At 42.6% G+C, this 17,631-nt stretch overlaps 2 protein-coding genes across 2 annotated transcripts in view; both read left to right on the forward strand.

The window, feature by feature from the left end:
• LOC137534750 (zinc finger and SCAN domain-containing protein 2-like) overlaps window positions 1-1,837 on the forward strand; it is a 35,441-nt gene extending 33,604 nt beyond the window's left edge. The window contains exon 4 of the mRNA XM_068256380.1: window positions 1,761-1,837. Coding sequence (XP_068112481.1) covers window positions 1,761-1,822 — 62 coding nt within the window. The 3' untranslated portion in view covers window positions 1,823-1,837. The remainder of the gene's footprint in view (window positions 1-1,760) is intronic.
• Window positions 1,838-1,867: 30 nt separating this feature from the next.
• LOC137534731 (gastrula zinc finger protein XlCGF57.1-like) lies at window positions 1,868-12,786 on the forward strand. Its single transcript, XM_068256355.1, has 5 exons — window positions 1,868-1,923; window positions 2,489-2,567; window positions 3,373-3,470; window positions 3,599-4,022; window positions 10,997-12,786. Exons 2-5 carry the CDS (start codon window positions 2,534-2,536, stop codon window positions 12,274-12,276), a joined length of 1,836 nt encoding a protein of 611 aa, XP_068112456.1. The 5' UTR covers window positions 1,868-1,923; window positions 2,489-2,533; the 3' UTR covers window positions 12,277-12,786.
• Window positions 12,787-17,631: the final 4,845 nt, after the last annotated feature.

A 17,631-nucleotide genomic window follows, 5' to 3' on the forward strand; every position in this document is an offset into this window, starting at 1 on the left:
TTTAGCTCCTTATACTTTCCTAGTAGTTCTGGGTCACCATGAGCTATCTGGGTATTCTGTAATGACGCAAGTATGAGGGACCAGGAAATGCGCGTCTGTTGGGCATAGCATAGGTTGCACCAAGCCACTTAGGGGGAAAGGGTAGTGTAAGAATATGAGTGACAATTAAAGGATAACTGAAGGGACAGGGATATGGTGGCTGCCATATTTATTTCCTTTTAAGCAATACCAGTTGTCTGGCAGTCCTCCTGATCCTATGTCTCTAATATTTTTAGCCATAGCCCCTGAACAAGCATGCAGCAGATCAGGTGTTTCTGACTTTATTGTCAGATCTGATGATCAACAAGCCACACACTTGTTTATGGTGTGATTCAAACAATACAGCAGCCAAACAGATCAGCGGGGCTGCCAGGTAACCAGTTTTGTCTAAAAGATAATAAATATGGCAGCCTCCACTTCATTTGTCCTTTAAGGACGGGGCAGTAGTGAGTTTTCTGTGCTAAGGACAACCTGCTGTATTAGTTTTGGAAGCTCTAATTTAGCAACAAGGCTCAGGACAAAGAGACAGTATGTTGTAGTGGTGCATCTTGAATGGAGTGAGGAGGCTTCAGTATTAAGATGATGTAGTGGGGTGCAGAGCTACTGGAGTTCACAGAAAGCCGGTGGATGAACACAACAACCACGATTAATGAGATGTGTTGGTTGCACATATTCACAGGCGTATAAGTAAGCCCCTTACCCACAAAAAGGCCAATCTCATTAGTTCTTACTCTAATGGTCGGTGCCACTACATCCCAACCGTGCAATGAGCATCTCATAATAGGACGCACCGCACGTCTGATAGGATAAAAAGCTTGAGAGCAGACTCGATGAGATTGGCTGGATGGCTTACCCTCATGCCTGTCGATATGCAGAGCAAAGTAACCTTGTGGATCGAGGTGTTGTATTCATTTGCTGGCTTTCTTTTGGAGAGACAGTCCCCCTTTGGGAACCAAATCCCTCTGTCCCTCTTTTTCCCTTATGTGTCCCTCTTTCAGGACTGATGTACAGATCTGTGTAAATATATGTATTTTCTACTGAAAATGTGTGTAACTGACTCTAAAGTTTATCCCTATTTTTTAAATTGATATGTTTCTTATTTTTAAATGTTAATATGAAAGAAAATGAACCAGGATAGAAAGAACCAGTGTGGTTTGAATTATAAAGCAACATTTAAAAAAAAAAAAAAATCTGTATAGTATGCATGACTAGGGGTGTGTCAGGGGTGTGATTAGGGGTGTGGCTTAAATGTCCCTCTTTCTGATCTCAAAAAGTTGGGAGGTATGGCCAGTGATTGCAATGAGGAAACTCATGTGTTGTGTGGAATAGAATTGCAGCTAGTTTTCTTTCTTTTTTTTTTAATCTAATGCAGAATCCTAGATGCCACCTGAAAACGCAGCAGATCCATATAAAAGCATTCCATGCGTCTTTTAACTGCGGTGTAAAATGCTGCAGATTTGTTCAATTCGTAGTCTCAGTAAGGCCTCCTTTCCACGGACTGTTGAGCTGTGTGGCAGTAGTTACCAGGCAGCAGTGAGCAGTTACCAGACAGTGACAAGCAGTTACCGGGCAGCATTGAGCAGTTGAGAGAGTTTGAGAGGCATTTCACTGCCTAGCAACAGTTCGTGGATAAGAGGCCTTAGACATGTTAGAAACTGCATATAAAACTGTATATAAAACAGAGCTGTAGTGATTGATGCAGTTCCTCTATTTTCCACAAGGTGGCAGATTCACATGTACGACTTGGAACGCATGGAAAGGTAAGAGTGGAACGCACAGATGATGATGATGACAGAGGAGGAGCTTAGAGACAGGAAACTCAAGGTCAGAGGTGGAATAACAGGAAATTAACAGTAGACATTGCTGGAACTGGCACCAGAAAAGGTAAAAAGATAAAAGGTGTAAGTATAGTACACTATGTACTAATGATCTATATGGCACCACCATCTCATGTAGTGTCCTAGACAGAAAGATACAGACATGGGTGGGTAATAAATATTGTTCACATATATACACTGTGTCAATGCAATGACAACTGCAGTGATTATTTTGTTTGTATATTTCCCACTAAAACCACGATGGAACATGAGAGGGATAACTAAATGTCACACATAGTGGCTCATAGTGTCACATTTATACAGCAGCCAGATAGGAAGAAGAAATGTTTAAACCTTTCTTTTATATATCACTAACAGATTCCACGGAGAAGCGTTCTTATCAGTCAGCAATGGAGGCTCTAACACTTGTATACCCTATTGTCATCAGCGTACAGACATGCATTATTATCACTAATGATGAATAAATACTGATTTCACCTCTCATACATGATTCACACAAAAAAATGAAAAAGTAGGAGTTCTTTTATTTAGGTTTAAAGTCCAGTTCTGGGCAGAATTGTTTACCTTGTACTTATACGTGTCTTGATGTCATGGTCTGTTTCTCTATGCAGGAGTGTCAGTATCCCGCAGGACACAAGGACATCTATGAGGACATCATGATGGCAAATCGGTATCCCTTCACATCACCGGGTAAAAGGAGACTTTCATTTCTTGTAAAGGATAGAACAGTATGGATAGGCCTCCTAGATCCCCCATCATCTGATAGGCACATAGGGGTTGATTCACTATAACAAATAGCGTGCCTTATCACAGTTGACATGCCTTATCAGAGTTAGCATACCTTATCAGAGTAGCATAGCGAGCGCTACAAACGTATGCCTGCTAATTGGCAATGACGAGAGCTCCACTTGTCCTGCCCTGAGCCCCTGCCTGTCCAATCACTAAGACATTATCCCCACACTTTGATTGACCCAATAGGCTGCCTGTCACTTGACAGGAAACTTGACAGGCAGCCTATTGGGCCAATCAAAGTGTGGGGATAATGTCCTTTAAAGTGATTGGGGCTCAGGACAGGATGAGTGGAGCTCTCGTCATTGCCAATTAGCAGGCATAAGTTTGTAGCGCTTGCAATGCTACTCTAATAAGGCACGCTAACTCTGATAAAGCACGTTAACGCTGATAAGGCACATTAACTCTGATAAGACACGCTATTTGTTATAGTGAATCAACCCCATAGAGACAGAGGCCCATATGCAATTAACTTTTTCTCCTGAGTTTTCTCCTAGGAAATAACTTTTCATCTTTTATATAGAATAATTTACCAACACTACAACAAACTATCAAAACTATTTTAAGTATTTTCTTGCTTGCTGGTAATGTAGAAGGCATTTACTAAACAAGTTTGAAAATGTCACTTAGGAGAAAATTTAGGAGAAAAAAATTGAATTGCATATGGGCCAATATATTCAGCGAGTGTGTGTGTTTCTTATTACAGAGGGATCCAGTAGCAGAAACCCACCAGAGAGATGTACAGGTCCTCATTATTCCCGGGTTTGTATACAGGAAGATCCCATCATCTCCCACCATTATCAGGTAGGTGGAAACCAAGGATCTAAAACTATTAAAAGTCTTCAAACTGGAAAATATATATTTTATTTTACTCACTCAGTTCATCAGCGTAAATATGTAAAAATATATTTTCTTTAATTTTGTTGGATTAGGCGGAAGGATCTATTATGAAAGTTAAAATTAAAGAGGAAAAAGAGATGTATGCATGGAATAATCAGCAGTGTGCAGGTGAAACTGTGAGGACAGTTAAAGGGGAAGAAGAGGAGACGCATGTTAGGCGTGATCAGAAGTCTGTGGAGGAGGGTGACATGATGAGGACAATAAAAGAGGAACAAGAAGAAACATATGTGAGGGGGAATCAGAGGTCTGAAATAATGAGGACAATAAAAGAGGAAGATGAGAGGGAAACCTATATGAGCAGTAATCAACAGTCTACGGAGGACGGTGAAATTATAATGGTGACAGTTAAAGAGGAAGAAGAAGAGACATATGTGAGGCATGATCAGCAGTCTACAGAGAAAAGGGAAATTATGAAGACTGTAAAAGAGGAAGAATCTCCTCTAGACATCAGCACAGGTAAGCAGGAAACACTCTACATAGAAATCTGTTGTGTTTTTTTTAGAAATATCACATTTGGAGACTGGGTCCTTAGCTGTAGAGCAGTAAATCAGTGAGGCCAATTTCATTTGCAAAACGTAATTCACTACATTTTGTGCACTGAAACTACAAAGTTTTTAATCCATTGGTAATATAAAGTCGGTGCTTCAAAGGACAGCTATCAAAGAAACTGTCATTCTGTAACCCCACATACCTATAGAGCTATTAGCTAGTTACAGTATAAGGCTTTTCAGAAGTCTCTTATCACAGCCTGTGTGAAGGAGATGCCTTGTGTATCAGAGCCCTGCTTCTTGAGTCAGCATCAATACCAGGACTGTACCATGTAACTAGGTGCCACTTCCATGTTATTAGAAAATAGAAATAGAAAATCTTTATTGTCATTGTAACAACCGAAATTGTACAACGAAATTCTTAAGTGCAATTTTCCAGCAAAAGCAAAGACAGCATAACATTCCATTCTTACATACATTGCATTGCACACACCCCTTATCAACATGGCCACTTAGCAGCATTTAACATAGAAATGGCTGAAGGATAAAAACTGTTCTTTAGTCTATTTGTCTTAGTTTTTATAAGTCTAAAACGTTTTCCAGAAGGGAGATGTTCAAATAACACATGTCCTGGATGTGAGGCGTCGCTTAAAATTTTCTTAACATTCCTGAAACAATAAGAAGTATATAATTCTTCTAATGAAAGGAGAGGACAGCCAACTATCCTCTGGGCAACCTTAATTACCCTATGAAGCTGCTTTTTCTGTGCTACTGTGCAGCTTGAAAACCACACACAGAGACAGTAGACTAGGACACTCTCCACTGTACTGCGGTAACACCGCGCACAGAGACAGTAGACTAGGACACTCTCCACTGTACTGCGGTAACACCGCGCACAGAGACAGTAGACTAGGACACTCTCCACTGTACTGCGGTAAAAAGACACCAACAATTTCTCAGGAATATTATTCTTTCTAAGCACCCTCAAAAAATATAGCCTCTTCTGTGCCTTTTTTACTACTTCAGCAATATGTGACCCCCAAGTCAGGTCCTCTTTAATAGTAACTCCTAAAAACCGAAAGTCTGTGACCCTTTCTACAATATTTCCATTTATAATAAGTGGCTGAATGTCATCTGCCTTCTTCCTAAAATCCACTATAAGCTACTTGGTTTTAGCTATATTTAGGAGCAGATTATTGTCTCTACACCACATTTCCAGCCTTTCTACCTCATCCCTATAGGCAGTTATTATTCAAAGAGGAATGATTTACTGTTTGTTTCTGTCCTGCCCACACACACTGCTTTCTCACAGACCATATGAGAACAGCTGATAGATCTTATTCCTGTTCTTGGATGCTAACACCCACCATTCAGAATGGGCTCTTCCTGGCTGTAATCTTCTGACTGTTTACTTTAGACCCGCATGAAGCAGAGACACAGGATCAGGCACACAGAGCTGCAGCTAATGAGTTATTTACACTTGATTTTGATGCTATATCTCTGCTTTTTGTCATTCTGAAGACATTTCAGTTATATGATTACAGCCAGTAAAGACTGTCTCTGTATGCTGGATATGCTGGATGTGCTGGATACAGTCCTCCATAGTAATTCCCACAGTGAAAACTGTATAAGAAATGAAAAGATGCAAAAAAGCATTTGTATTGCTATTTGCAAGTAATTACTAGAAATATATGTGTCATTTAGAATTTTATTTAACTTTAATAGTTGTCTTTTAAAGACTGTATACATTCAGTCCATAACTATTTATTGCCTAGTTGGAAGTCCTAGCATATTGCGCCTAGTAAACAACTGGCCAGTGTTACACAGTGATTTGGTGTAAATGTTATTGTTCCTTTGCAACATAGAGTCTAATGCACTAACTCTCAGTAGCTGTCATGCGCAGGTAGCGCACTGTAATTTCACTAGTCCTAATGCCAGGGGAGTAGCACACAATTATCTCAACCTGCGTTGCTTAGGTAATGCTTGCATTGCTATGGTAATTCATATTGCACTACTTGTGCAAGTTTCTATGAGGAAAACGTATTATTCACCATATGAAAGACCCCTCTCCTTCCTCAACAGTTGTGCTCATAAGCTTACATACTCTGGCAGAATTTAGGACTTCTTAACCATTTTTCATAGAATATGAATGACAACACCGTAACTTTTCTTTCACTCATGGTTTGTGGTTGGCTAAAGCTGTTTATTGTCAATCAGCTGTATTTATTCCTCATATGCTCACTCCAACCTGAATAATCGCAAATACCTTCTGTTTTAGGTAGGCACAATTCTGTTTTAGATTTCATTTTATTAAGTCCTAGGAGTTCTGTTTCACCACAAGCTTGCTGGGCAATCTGTAACACAAAGTACCCAAATTACAAGTTTAAATACCCCAATTTTTCATATCATGTATTACCCCCTTTAAAATAATTGAAAGCATGAAGTCTTTTGTGGTAGTTGTGGATGAGACACTTTATCTACTCAGATGGTAAAGATGTCCATTCTACCTGGCAAAAAGCCTCCAGTTCCTGTAAATTCTGGGGCCGTCTTGCATGAACTACAAGTCTGAGGTCTCCCCAGAGTGGCTCAATGATACTGAGGTCAGGAGACTGAGATGGCCACTACAGAAACTTCACATTATTTTGCTGTAGCCAATGACAAGTCGACCTGTTTTGGATCATTGTCATGTTGGAATATCCAAGTACATCCCATGCTCAACTTCCTGGCTGATGAGTGCAAATCTGACTCCAGTATTCTTTGATAACTTACTGCATTCAAATTGCCATAAATTCTGACCACATTTCTGACACATCCCCAAAACATCAGCAATCCACCACATTTCACAGTAGGAATGGCGTACCTTTCATCATAGGCCTTGCTGTCTCATCTCCAAATGTAGCGTTTGTGGTTGTGGACAAAGAGTTAAATTTTAGTCTCATCACTCCAAATAACTTGAAATGATGAAAGGTTTGCGGCTTGTCTCTGTGCTGATTGTCATATTTTAAGCGGGATACTTTGTGTCATATGTGTAGTAATGGCTTTCTTCTGGCAATTCGACAACGCAGCCCATCTTTCTTTAACCCCTTCAGTACCAGTGGTCTCTGGCCCCTTAAGGACCAGAGACCACTGGTAGCAGAAACCTGCGCATACCGACAAATCACCGCTACCGCCGTTCACGCAGCACACATCCGTCTCCTCAGGCCACCCACTCTCTTTGAGATTGGCTCACATTGATGACAGACTCAGGAGCCAATGAAATCAGCTCCTGACTGGCTCACGGAGCTCTGCTGTCATGCTGACAGCAGGGTTAGTGGGCTGCCGCAGAGAGTGACGCGATCGGTGGGATCAGTGAGAGCACATGGCAGCGGTGATTGAAATCTATGCCTTAGCAGGATTAACAGCCTCCAAACAGGGTGTAGATTTCAATCACCGCTGTCCAAGAATGTGTAAGTGCCTCTTTATTGTGCATCTGGAAACTGCTTTACCACATTTTTTTAGAGAATCTTGTAATTCACCTGAAGTTATTTGTGGGTTTTTCCTTTCATCTCAAACATTTTTTTCTGGCAGTTGTGGCTAAAATTTCAGTTGTTCTACATGAGCATGGCTTGGTTTCTTTATAGCCCATCGTTTTCCACTTCTTAATTAGAGTTTGAGCACTGCTGATTGTCATTCTCAATTTCTTAGTTATTTTCTTATATCCCTTTCCTGTTTAATAAAGTTTAACAACCTTCTTCTGCAGATCCTTTGACATTTCTTTTGCTTTCCCCATGACTTAGAATCCAAAAAAAATCAATGAAGTACTGGATGAAAGATGCAAGGGTTTTTGTCAGGAGTCAAGAAACTCCTTGACCTTTTATACACACCCGCTTATTACATGCAGACAGATCACAGGTGACAGTTACGTTTAATAGCCGTTAGAACCTGTTTACATCAAGTTGTATCCATGTTATCAGGCCGAATTACAAGGGTATGTAAACTTTTGATCTGAGTTTATTGGGTACTGATTATGATTTAAAAACAGTAAACACAGTTGTTTGGTGATAATTGGCTTCAGCCAACCACTAACCATGAGTAAAAGTTTTTATTCAAATTCTATCATAAATGTCCTAAACACATGCCATAAAAAGGTTTTCAAAAAAAACTTTTTGTTAAGTTCAGTAAGAATTTCTAGTCTTACCTCATAAGTAGACTCGTACACTTGATTTAAAAAAAAAAATGGTTAATGCGATTTAAGCACTTCGGACAACGCGTTTCGCAACCAAAAAGTAGCTTCCTCAGGTCAAATTGCATGCCAGATAGCTGTATATCAAAAGCGTGGGCACCAACAAGTGGTTAACTCGGGAAGCAACCCACAATTGTGAGTATACACTCTCTAGACCGTTGACCCATTGTGTTACAATATCACACGATATCGGGCTCCCGGCGTCCTTGGTTTTTTTCTGTGTTTTACTAGTCTATCAAAAATGGTTATGAAATCCTAAATTCTGCCTGCATATACAAGCTTATGAGCACAACTGTATAACATCATGTTCCCAACAAATGAGGAGAAGGATATACTGTACACCAGGGGTCTCAAACCTAATTTACCTGGGGGCCGCAGGAGGCAAAGTCAGGATGAGGCTGGGCCGCATAAGGAATTTCACAATTGCGGCGCATCACCGCCTCTCCCCGCCCCTCTCACTCTTCCTTCACAGAGAGGGGCGGGGAGAGGGGGCGATCCGTGCGGCGATTGACGTCAGGAGGGGCAGAGCTGAAGCTGAAAGCTCTGCCCCTTCCAGGAAATGCAGGCGGATTGCCCCCGGGCGATTTGGGGGCTCTGCAGCCCTCGTTTAGCGGCGGGGATGCAGCGGATTACTTGGGAGCACTGAAGCGAACTATAAGGAAGCTTTTGCCAGCGAGGGCCACAAAATATTGTATCGAGGGCCGCAAGTGGCCGCGGGCCACAAGTTTGAGACCCCTGCTGTACACCATATGAAAGGTGTATCTTCATTCCTCAGCATAACATCATAGTGCCAACAAATGAGGAGGATATACTGTACACCATATGAAAGGCCCATCTCCATTCCTCAGTATAACATCATAGCACCAACAAATGAGGAGGAGATACTGTACTCCATATGATAGGTCCATCTCCATTCCTCAGTATAACATCATAGTGCCAACAAATGAGGAGGAGATACTGTACACCATATGAAAGGCCCATCTCCATTCCTCAGTATAACATTATAGTACCAACAAATGAGGAGGATATACTGTACACCGTATGAAAGGCCCATCTCCATTCCTCAGTATAACATTATAGTACCAACAAATGAGGAGGATATACTGTACACCATATGAAAGGCTCATCTCCATTCCTCAGTATAACATCATAGTGCCAACAAATGAGGAGGAGATATTGTACACCATATGAAAGGCCTATCTCCATTCCTCATTATAACATCATAGCACCAACAAATGAGGTGGAGATACTGTACACCATATGAAAGGCCCATCTCCATTCCTCAGTATAACATCATAGCACCAACAAATGAGGTGGAGATACTGTACACCATATGAAAGGCCCATCTCCATTCCTCAGTATAACATAGCACCAACAAATGAGGAGGAGATACTGTACACCATATGAAAGGCCCATCTCCATTCCTCCGTATAACATCATAGTACCAACAAATGAGGAGGAGATACTGTACACCATATGAAAGGCCCATCTCCATTCCTCAGTATAACATCATAGTACCAACAAATGAGGAGGCGATACTGTACACCATATGAAAGGTCCATCTCCATTCCTCAGTAGAACACCATAGTACCAACAAATGAGGGGGAGATACTGTACACCATATGAAAGGCTCATCTCCATTCCTCAGTATAACATTATAGTGCCAACAAATGAGGAGGAGATACTGTACACCACATGAAAGGCCCATCTCCATTCCTCAATATAACATCATAGTACCAACACATGAAGAGGAGATACTGTACTCCATATGATAGGTCCATCTCCATTCCTCAGTATAACATCATAGCACCAACAAATGAGGAGGAGATACTGTACACCATATGAAAGGCCTATCTCCATTCCTCAATATATCATCATAGCACCAACAAATGAGGTGGAGATACTGTACACCATATGAAAGGCCTATCTCCATTCCTCATTATAACATCATAGCACCAACAAATGAGGAGGCGATACTGTACACCATATGAAAGGTCCATCTCCATTCCTCAGCATAACATCATAGCACCAACAAATGAGGAGTAGATACTGTACATCATATGAAAGTCCCATCTCCATTCCTCAGTATAACATCATAGCACCAACAAATGAGGTGGAGATACTGTACACCATATGAAAGGCCCATCTCCATTCCTCAGTATAACATCATAGTACCAACAAATGAGGAGGAGATACTGTACATGGGAGGCCCATCTCCATTCCTCAGTATAACATCATAGTACCAACAAATGGGGAGGAGTTACTGTACACCATATGAAAGGTCCATCTCCATTCCTCAGTATAACATCATAGTACCAACGAATGAGGTGGAGATACTGTACACCATATGAAAGGCTCATCTCCATTCCTCAGTATAACATCATAGTACCAACAAATGAGGAGGAGATACTGTACACCATATGAAAGGCCCATCTCCATTCCTCAGTATGTCTTAATTTAAGCAAGTGAGGTGGATATACTGTACACCATTTGAAAGGACTGACTCCATTGCTCGCTATAGTAATATCATTAGCAAGCCATATTTGGATATGCGGTTTTATGTACTTACTGTTTTTCTTTCTTATATTGGAGGTTTGATGCTTCCGCCAGTTCTAGACTAGAGCTCTGCAACAATGTTGACTAATAGACCAACAAATATCTTTTCTCACTGTTAAGCAGGAAATTTTGCCAAAATTTTAATATTAACTTCTCCCCAACAGATGGACAGGATGTGGGGAACACCTCGGAGGGACTTCTTATCCCACCTCCAGATTATACTGCAGAAGATAATGGCGTCACACAATATTCTCCAGGAGGAACCCCCATTACTGGAAATACACATCACAGACTTTACCATGAGGAGAGATCACCGGATCCCTCTAATCCTGTTATCCCTAATGTACACTTAATATTTTACAATGTGGATGTATCAAACAACTGTAATTCTGAGGACTCTCCTTCAGGTATATCACATGGTGTTGGGCTAACAGGGGAGAAAAGAGCTCCATGTACTGAAGACAGTAAATGTTTTGAGAACAATTCCCTTCCTGACTTACTCCAGAGAAGTCTCGCTGGTGAGCGCCCATTTTCATGTTCAGAGTGTGAGAAAAGTTTCTCTGGAAAAGCAGATCTTCTTAGACACCAGAGAATTCACACAGGGGAACGCCCCTTTTCCTGTTCAGCATGTGAAAAAAGTTTTGCCCAGAAAGGACACCTTCGTAAACACGAAAGGACTCATACAGGCGAAAAGCCTTTTTCTTGTTCAGAGTGTGGGAAATGCTTCATCCAGAGAGAAAACCTACACAGGCACCTGAAAATTCACACAGGCAAGTGGCCTTTTTCATGTTCAGAGTGTGGGAAAGGCTTCCTATACAAAGGAGAACTTTGTACACACGAGAGAATGCACCGAGGTGAGCAACCATTCTCATGTTCAGACTGTGGGAAGTGTTTCAACCAGAAACAACTGCTTCGTAGACACCAGAAAATCCATACGGGCGAGCGTACTTTTTCTTGTTCGGAGTGTGGGAAATCCTTCCTTCAGAAGCAAGGTCTTATAAAGCATTTGAGAATTCACACAGGTGAGCGCCCCTTTTCTTGCTCGGAGTGTGGGAAAAGTTTTAATCGCAGGGGCGTCCTCCTGAGTCACCAGAGAACTCACACTGGGGAGCGTCCTTTTTCATGTTCAGAGTGTGGGAAAGCCTTCACTCGGAAAGTCTACCTACTTCAGCATCAGAGAATGCACAGTGGGGAGCGTCCATTCATGTGTTCCGAGTGCGGGACGGGTTTTACTTGTAAACAACATCTCCTTACGCATCAGAGGATCCACATGGATGTACGTCCGTATTCCTGCCAAGAGTGTGGGAAGACCTTCCGCTGGAAAGATGCCCTTCGCAAACACCAGACTATTCATACAGGCGAGCGTCCTTTCACATGTTCATGCGGGAAAGGCTTCACATACAAAAAACGCTTAGATGAGCATCAAAAGAAGCATGACCACTGATGTCTGTTACACCCACTGATGTCTGTTACACCCACTGATGTCTGTTACGCCCACTGATGCTTGCCAAGCCCACTGATGTCTGTTACGCCCACTGATGCTTGCCAAGCCCACTGAGTCCGCTACCCCCACTGATGTCTGTTACGCCCAGTGATGTCTGTTACTCTCACTGATGTCTGTTACACTCATTGATGTCTGTTACACCCACTGATGTCTGTTACACCCACTGATGTCTGTTACACCCACTGATGTCTGTTACACCCACTGATGTCTGTTACACCCACTGGTGTCTGCTACACCCACTGGTGTCTGCTACGTCCACTGGTGTCTGCTACGCCCACTGGTGTCTGCTACGCCCACTGGTGTCTGCTACGCCCACTGGTGTCTGCTACGCCCACTGGTGTCTGTTACGCCCACTGAGGTCTGTTACGCCCACTGATGTCTGTTACTAACAGTCAATGAACTTTTTCACAGACTTGAGAAGTAAATGATTCTGCCTCAGCTGGACACCTATCTTGGTATTCTGGAAACTTTTCTTCACTTTTAATAAGCAACCTTTTATTACTGGTATGTGTTTAAATATCATTGACTCTTTATACTGCTCTATACAAAGTGCATTATTATTGATACTAACTGTTCCCCAGAGAAACTCACAATCAAATCCCTATCATAGTTAAACCATTATGATGTCCTCCCCCAATTATTTCATAGCCCCAAACCCCCCTTTCGGGCTAAAATATATTACTGGTATCCTGATGACATCTCTCTGGAATCTGCCTTGTGATTCGGATTCCTCCACTGTCCATCCAAATGTTAATGTCCCTCCCTGTTGCCTGTGCATTGTAATCTCACCTGCTCCAGCTTCTGCGACTGTCCAGCTGCTCCTAGTGTCCTCTGCTGTCTCCCTGAGCACCGTTGTCACATGGAGCCAGCACGTGGCACATGTGTGCCGTGTGACACACTCGCCTGGCGGTGCTCGGGGGAGACAGTGGACGAGTTTGGGTGGCACGGCAGCTAGATTAGGTGAGGTTTAAAATGCACGTCCGTATTCCTGCCAAGAGTGTGGGAAGACCTTCCGCTGGAAAGATGCCCTTCGCAAACACCAGACTATTCATACAGGCGAGCGTCCTTTCACATGTTCATGCGGGAAAGGCTTCACATACAAAAAACGCTTAGATGAGCATCAAAAGAAGCATGACCACTGATGTCTGTTACACCCACTGATGTCTGTTACGCCCACTGATGTCTGTTATGCCCACTGATGCTTGCCAAGCCCACTGATGTCTGTTACGCCCACTGATGCTTGCCAAGCCCACTGAGTCCGCTACCCCCACTGATGTCTGTTACGCCCAGTGATGTCTGTTACTCTCACTGATGTCTGTTACACTCATTGATGTCTGTTACACCCACTGATGTCTGTTACACCCACTGATGTCTGTTACACCCACTGATGTCTGTTACACCCACTGATGTCTGCTACACCCACTGGTGTCTGCTACGCCCACTGGTGTCTGCTACGCTCACTGGTGTCTGCTACGCCCACTGGTGTCTGCTACGCCCACTGGTGTCTGCTACGCCCACTGGTGTCTGCTACGCCCACTGGTGTCTGCTACGCCCACTGGTGTCTGCTACGCCCACTGGTGTCTGTTACGCCCACTGAGGTCTGTTACGCCCACTGATGTCTGTTACTAACAGTCAATGAACTTTTTCACAGACTTGAGAAGTAAATGATTCTGCCTCAGCTGGACACCTATCTTGGTATTCTGGAAACGTTTCTTCACTTTTAATAAGCAACCTTTTATTACTGGTATGTGTTTAAATATCATTGACTCTTTATACTGCTCTATACAAAGTGCATTATTATTGATACTAACTGTTCCCCAGAGAAACTCACAATCAAATCCCTATCATAGTTAAACCATTATGATGTCCTCCCCCAATTATTTCATAGCCCCAAACCCCCCTTTCGGGCTAAAATATATTACTGGTATCCTGATGAAATATCTCTGGAATCTGCCTTGTGATTCGGATTCCTCCACTGTCCATCCAAATGTTAAAGTCCCTCCCTGTTGCCTGTGCATTGTAATCTCACCTGCTCCAGCTTCTGCGACTGTCCAGCTGCTCCTAGTGTCCTCTGCTGTCTCCCTGAGCACCGTTGTCACATGGAGCCAGCACATGGAGGCGCATATAAATGTGGCACATGTGTGACGTGTGACACACTCGCCTGGCGGTGCTCGGGGGAGAAAGTGGACGAGTTTGGGTGGCCGGCAGCTAGATTAGGTGAGGTTTAAAATGAATCGGGGGGCACATTTGCATTTCATGGACAGCGTTGAGGGCTCCGTCATGTTTATCAGTTATTGCAATATCGCACGCCATTACAGCTGTGCATCCGATCGACCATGCTGAGCCGATGAACCAGTCAAGCTTGCACCCATTTTCATCCAATTCAATACAATTATCCAATTTGGTTGGGCCACAAAATTGCCTGATTGATGTGTGGGCACTTTTAGTAACTAATGATGGAGTTCTAGCTCCTAAACCAGTACAGCACAATGCATTGTGGGAAATAACAATGTAGTCCTCTCAGTGTCACTCAACAATCATACAAGAAAAAGGAAGCCCATATGGGTCCGCATAAATCAGTCAGAACTAGTCACATGCCAATAATTAGTGAAAAAATATCAGTCATTTTATTTGTGGACTTCTCCAGTGACATAGAACTAATAAAAACATTTAAAATCTCCCCAAAAACTGATTGTCATCAGAACACTCACATATATAAATATGTTAATACAATTGCTGGACTGCGCTCTGCAAATCCTATAACAACACAAAATTGCACATAGCGTGACTCTGTTTATCCATATTCACACCACCCGTGTTTCAGTGATCAAAGTGCAACACACGTGCCCACACACTCCTTCTCTGAATCTGCTCACCGGATCTTTGCCACCTCAAACCCTTGCCCTTGGGAAGACACTACCAGAAAAACCGAGTTTCATCTACAGGAGGGCCCCTAACCTCAAGTCAAGACTGGTAACCAGTTACATAGAACCCCCTGTAACAATGACTGGGGACCTTCTGGGACAAAAGGGTTTCTTCCCATGTAGGGGATGCAGGGGTTGCAGGGAGGCCAAACCAGTCAGGGGGAGGGAAATAACCTCTAGGAACACGGGGGCCACATGGGACATAAAGCAGTGTATTACCTGCAATAGTGCGGGTGTAGTGTATATATTGTTGTGCCCTTGTGGGATGGAGTATGTGGGCAGAACCACGAGGGCACTCCACAAACGCATTGGACAGCATATTTATAACATTTCAAAGGGACTCCAGACACATAGTGTATCGAATCATTTCAGACTGAAACATGGGTCCAACCCCAATCTCATGAGGTTTATGGGAATAGAAAAATATGTGAAGAAATGGAGGGGATCCAGTTTGGTTAGGGAGATATCAAAGGCTGAAGGGAAGTGGATTTACAACTTGAAAACTATGCACCCGGGAGGATTAAACATTGAGTTTGATTTAAACTGCTACATTAATAATGATTTGTAATCTGTGGGAGGGTAGTGATAGGAGTGAGGAGGGGGGGGGGGGGGTGTAACTGTGGGTAGGGTACACATTGGCATCACATAGGAGATATATTGGATCTTAGATCAAATTAAGATTAGAGTTCCTTATTTCACCACAAGATGGAGACATAGGAATTATCGGATTGAATTACATCTAGGAATAACATATGCACTTTACTTGATCATTTTATATTATTTTATATTAATGTAACCTAGCAATGGTATCAATATGGATTACTGTAAGCAATGATGTAAAACACCAATGTCCGCCTGAGTATGGGCTTCTGCCTAACGACGGAATAGCAAGTACCGCAGTACAGCGGTATCCAATTTGTCGAAGCCCACATCTATGGGCTGGAAATCCAATCACAGCCTGGAGGAGGGGTCTATTAGCATAAAGGGACGTTGACGCGCTGGTGACGTCAGCCCCTGATGAGACCGATTGGTCGAAACGCGTAGGGCAGAGCCACGTCCAGCGCGTCAGACGTCACCATACCGGAATTGTACTGAGAGCTCGGAGAGGGAGTTTCAAGCGCCGCTTAAGCAGCTGGTTCGCCGCGGAGGGACGGGGAGTCGGGACGACACTCATCCATCTACTCAGGTGCCGGGCAGACCTTGCTGTTAAGGCTTTGATGTGCTAGATTCCAAGAAAGCATTATGTGAGTGCGCATTGGTGCGCGGGCATTGTGGCTAAAACTTTTAAACAGGATTACACTATTGTGTTTTTATGTGTTTTATTGAGGATGTTTTACATTAAAGAAAAGATGAAGATTTAAGAAAGAAAGTGCCTTGTGGAATTTATACAAACGCAAGACCCACCTGTTGTTTGAGGTGGCAAAGATCTGGTGAGCAGATTAAGAGAAGGAGTGTGTGGGCACGTGTGTTGCACTTTGATCACTGAAACACGGGTGGTGTGAATATGGATAAACAGAGTCACGCTATGTGCAATTTTGTGTTGTTATAGGATTTGGAGAGCGCAGTCCAGCAATTGTATTGATATTACCCTTTGGAAAAGTGTGACAGCGATCCCTTTGAAGCCTGTGGACAGTACATGGAAAAAACTTTACTGTGATCATACAACCTGATAAATAATTTGTTATAGTAATCATATGACCGTTGTGGACAGCGCAGCCTAGTTGTTGAATATATATATAAATATGTTGCAATGCAGGTCTAATCAGACACGAGGGCCAGCAATAGTGATCATTTGCATAAATATACAACAAAAACAGGCCAATCAAATAGTGTTTCAAAAATGTGTACAAAAAATATATTAAAAAAAAAATGGGCAGTGCAAAAAACATTAATCAACTAGCAAAAAATGTCCTGTGCATTTGATTAGTGCATGTATATAAACATGTGTATGTTGGTTGAAAATAGAGCAGTACAGATGAAGTGCAAAGCATAAGGTGCTAATGAACGAGATGCAGGAGTGCAGATGAGCTGGCTTACCCAGGAAGACATTTGTGGAGAGGTAGGGAGACAGCCTGATGCGGTCGCAGCTGAGCGGCTGCTTCAGAAGCTTTGTTCATTAGCACCTTATGCTTTGCACTTTACCTGTACTGCTCTATTCTCACCCAACTTACATATGTTTATATACATGCACTAATCAAATGCACAGGACATTTCTTTGCTATTTGAGTCATGTTTTTTGCACTGCCCGTTTTTTACATTTTTTGGCTTATTTTTTTTGTATACGTTTTTGTAACTTTTAGATCTAAAGGAACCCCTGCAAATGTTTTTGTTCTCGAGGAACCCCTGCAATTATTTTGCAGGAGGCATGGTC

Source organism: Hyperolius riggenbachi, chromosome 10 (genome assembly GCF_040937935.1).
Source record: "Hyperolius riggenbachi isolate aHypRig1 chromosome 10, aHypRig1.pri, whole genome shotgun sequence".
Classification (NCBI taxonomy): domain Eukaryota; kingdom Metazoa; phylum Chordata; class Amphibia; order Anura; family Hyperoliidae; genus Hyperolius; species Hyperolius riggenbachi.

Coding starts and splice junctions, on each gene's coding strand:
- LOC137534731 (XM_068256355.1), top strand. CDS start 2,534: ATGATGGCAAATCGGTATCCCTTCACATCACCGG. Junction 2,568..3,372: donor GTATCCCTTCACATCACCGG/GTAAAAGGAGAC, acceptor TTCTTATTACAG/AGGGATCCAGTAGCAGAAAC. Junction 4,023..10,996: donor TCCTCTAGACATCAGCACAG/GTAAGCAGGAAA, acceptor TCTCCCCAACAG/ATGGACAGGATGTGGGGAAC.